Here is a 4,099-nt window from a genome sequence, read left to right as displayed (position 1 = left end):
GTTTGAGGCTTTGTATGACAAATGTTGCAGATCCCCTATTTGTTGGGATGAGGTTGGTGAGCAGAGATTAATGGGTCTTGAGTTAGTTCAGTCTACTAATGAAGCAGTACAAAAAATTATAGCACGTATGCAAGTAGCACAGAGTAGGGAGAAAAGTTATGCTGATGTGAGACGGAAAAATCTTGAGTTACCAGCATGAGCTTACTTCAATTGGCACCTATATGTACCTGTGGACAAGAGGTCCCGGATTCAAATCCCTACCCTTGCATTTATTACAATACCTTTAAAAAAATCAAGAAAGATCTTGAGTTTGAGGTGAAAGATAAAGTGTTCCTTGAAAGTGGCACCTATGAAAGGTATTTTACGATTTGGAAAGAAAGGAAAGTCGAGTCCTCGTTTTATTGGACCATTAAAGATTCTGGAGCAAATTGGCCCTGTGGCGTATGGTTTAGCATTGCCACCATCCCTCTCTGCAGTTCATGACGTGTTCCATGTTTCGATGTTAAGAAAGTACGTGACAAATCCATCTCATGCAGTGGATTACGAGTCATTAGAGATTGATGAAAATTTGAGTTATGCAGAACAACCAGTTGAGATTTTGGCTAGAGAGGTAAAGATGCTGAGAAACAGAGGGATTCCTTTAGTTAAAGTCTTATGGCAGAATCACAAAGTTGAAGAGACTTAGTAGGAAAGAGAAGACGACATGAGAGTTTGTTACCCAGAGTTGTTTGAGGATTAGAACTTTTGAGGATGAAAGTTCCTTAAGGAGGGAAGAATATAACGTCCCAAAAATTTTGTGGTATGTTTTAAACATAATTGCTTTTGTTATTGGGAATTTAATTTATTGAGTGATAAGTTATTCAAATTTGGAAAGGAAAAGAAAGAGAATGATATAAATTTTATACTAAAATAATATAATATAATATAAATTATGTTATATTATTATTATTATTATTTTTTTAAAAAACCTAAATTCCACATCTTCTTCCATCAGTCGACACCCTCCATTCCCTTCTTCTTCTTCTTTTTTGCCAGTCGTCGTCCCAACCTACATATTCTCACCTTCCTTTGTCCGTTGTCGCCACGAGCCCAACCCTTCGTTCGCTGCATTGAAGCCAAGCCGTACGTCGCTGCCTCCCTATTCAATTGTTCGTAGCGTTGGAATCGAGTCACATGCCGTTGCAGGTTACGTTTACTTCGACCATTGTTCACGAAGCACCAGCCATCGTCGGGTCCTCGCAAAGCAGCCGTTAACCATCGTGGTTTCCCTGTCTTCGCCACCCTCCTTCTCCGTGTGTCGTCTGCGAAGCCCAACCACTGTCGTGCGTCTTTTTGTTGGAAAAGCAGCCGCATCCTTCGTCCGTGCATTCATTTCGCTGCTACCGTCGAACTTCAGGACTCACTCCCTTATACTCGACATTTGTTTCAGTTTGGGCATCGAGTTTTTTACTCATTGTAAGTCTTGTGGTAAGGTCAAATCGTGGGTTAATTGATTGTATTGCTTGGTAACTATCTCGAGTTTCAAGTGTCGAATTAATTGGTTGGTTGGCTTGTTGATTCTTGAAGGCGTCGTTGGGTTATAGCGCACAGGTACCTTAAGTTCCAGCCAGTTTGGTTGAAGCCCAATTCTCCCGTGCTTTGATATGTTTGTGGCATTTGCATTTAGGTGAATTGAACGAAGAACTTTATTGGTGAAAGTGTTTAATTTTCTTACCGTCATGTTTAGGTTGATTCGTTGGGTTTTAGCTTGAGTAAGGAATGTATCTAAACTTTAGGTAAGAGTTCTTACTACTGGACTCAAATTTGAGATTTAAACGTAATACATTATGCGAAAGTATATTTTAGAGGTTGCATTAAATTGATGTTTGTGTGCTCACATAAAAGTAGTATTGATATATTCTTGACTGGTTTTGAACGACACAATTGCTAAGTGCAGTTTGATTTACATTGATGGGTTGTGCTGTTTGCTTATTATTGATGATGAGGAATTGACTGTTATTCGTAACTTGGGTTATCGTTGGTTTGTGCTGTCATTGGTTGGTGTTATCCGGATGTTCTGTGTAATCTATGCATACCGTTGAGCTATATTGTTCATGGACTATGGATTTCAGAATTGCCATGTGTAGGTTGTATATTTACTGATGAGCTGTGCTGCAAACTAAATTAGATGTTATGTTTAGTATAGGTTACTTGTAGTTTGTGTTAGTGTTTGGGCTGAGGCAATGTGATTGTCAGTGTCACTACACGATGATGAGTTGACTTACTGTTTGAACTTAGACTGCCTGACTGATTATACTTAGAGACTGGACTGTTAATTGAGATTCTTATGTTTTGATTGTTATAGACTGTTTAGACTGGATTAGGGAATAACTATTAGCTTTATCTATGAGGTAGTGTACCTTGCAGGCACGGTGTCCTACGAGATCACTACATGTTGTGCATCTTTTGGGATCACACAACTGATATGTGTATTCAACGGAATCACTAGACTGATATGCATGTCCTTCAGGATTACTAGACTGATTAATACGTGTGTCTTGCGGGACCACGAGACTGTTCTGTGCAGGGTACCCCTTAATAGGAAGCTAATGGTTATTGCCCTATCGGGACTAATAGTGGGTCTCTTACTGAGTATATTTCATACTCACCCTTTTATGTTTAACTTTTTCAGGTAAAGGTAATGTACGAGACAGACTGGCGAGGGGCAAGAAGGATGTGTGAAGGCCATATTAAGATCTTCATTATCAAACTCCTTACCATGATCACTTCAGATCCTGATTATTTTTTTTCCCTTTTTCACGTTGCAAGTTCAAGCATAGACTGATACAAGTTTTAACAGTATCTGATTTTCCTTTCAAGAAACGAACCCAAGTAAATCTTGAATAATCATCCACAGCAACTAAGACATACTTCTTTCCACCCAGATTTTTCGTTTGCATAGGACCCATAAGATCGAGATGTAGAAATTCAAGCACTCTATTTGTGTAACATTCCTTTAGACTTTTGTAAGAAGTTTTAGTTTGCTTTCCAATTAGACAATCACCACAAAAGAATTTACTATTGATATCTATAGTAGGAATGCCCACAACAACTTCGCTTCTTATGACTTTATCTAAGCTTTTCAAGCTAGTGTGCCCCAACTTTCTATGCCACAACCAAGTTTGATCTTCTTTAGTTAAGTGGCACATATTTGAGTTATTAGAGCTCTAGTGATAACAGTTATCTGTCTGTCGTCTTCCACTCATAAGAATCTGATTATCTTTGTCAGTAATAATACAACCAGTTTTGCTAAAATTTACTCTGTAGCCTTGATCGCATAGCTGACTTACACTAATAAAATTTGCCTTTAATCCATCCACATATCTAACATCATTTAGACATGGTAGATTATTTTTATCGATGTTTCCTCTTGCACCATCACCAAAAGTAACATGAGTCGAGGCACATTCCTTTAACTCAGAGAAAACAATCTGTTAATAGTCATATGTCTAGAACATCCGTTATCAAAATACCAATTATCACTTGTGGTTTGAACAGTTGTAAATGCAATATTGCAATTTTCAGATGATTTAACTCTCCAAACCATGCGACTTCTTTTACTTCTATTCCATTTTAAGAATGTAGAATTATATTTTTGGCTTCCATAAACATTCTTCTGCTGATACCATATGTCTCTTTGTAATTTATAGCAAAAAGGTCTGATATGCCCTTTTGTAATAACAAATCCTTCTGGACGATTTAACTGGAAGGCTAGCAATAGTCGTTGTAAGAGTTGTTTCAGTTTCAACTTTCTCTAATGAAGGAACAAATTTCACTTCAGATGTAGATTTAAGAATACTTACTAAGGCATCAAAACCAAGACCATATTTACTTGAACTGTTTTGTCCAGATTTTAGTATTAAGTCTAAGTTTTCAGTTCCTGAATTCAACATCTTTACAGATTTAATTGTCTGATCATAATCATTCTGAACCTCTTTCAATTTCAGCTTTAGAGATGATATGACTGACATTAAACATTCATTTTCTTCCATCAGATCTTGAATTCTCTCTTTTTGAATTGCTTGGCTTCAATGTCTTCTTTCCTCAACATCCTGAGTTC

At 37.4% G+C, this 4,099-nt stretch overlaps 1 protein-coding gene across 1 annotated transcript; it reads left to right on the top strand.

Annotated features, from left to right (window-relative positions):
* Positions 1 to 349: 349 nt before the first annotated feature.
* Positions 350 to 685, top strand: LOC127148306 (uncharacterized). The gene has a single exon (XM_051081788.1). The coding sequence runs from the start codon at positions 350 to 352 to the stop codon at positions 683 to 685; it is 336 nt and encodes a 111-aa protein (XP_050937745.1).
* Positions 686 to 4,099: the final 3,414 nt, after the last annotated feature.

This window comes from Cucumis melo, chromosome 2 (genome assembly GCF_025177605.1).
Source record: "Cucumis melo cultivar AY chromosome 2, USDA_Cmelo_AY_1.0, whole genome shotgun sequence".
Taxonomy (NCBI): domain Eukaryota; kingdom Viridiplantae; phylum Streptophyta; class Magnoliopsida; order Cucurbitales; family Cucurbitaceae; genus Cucumis; species Cucumis melo.
This window is presented reverse-complemented; position numbering and strand designations above follow the sequence as displayed.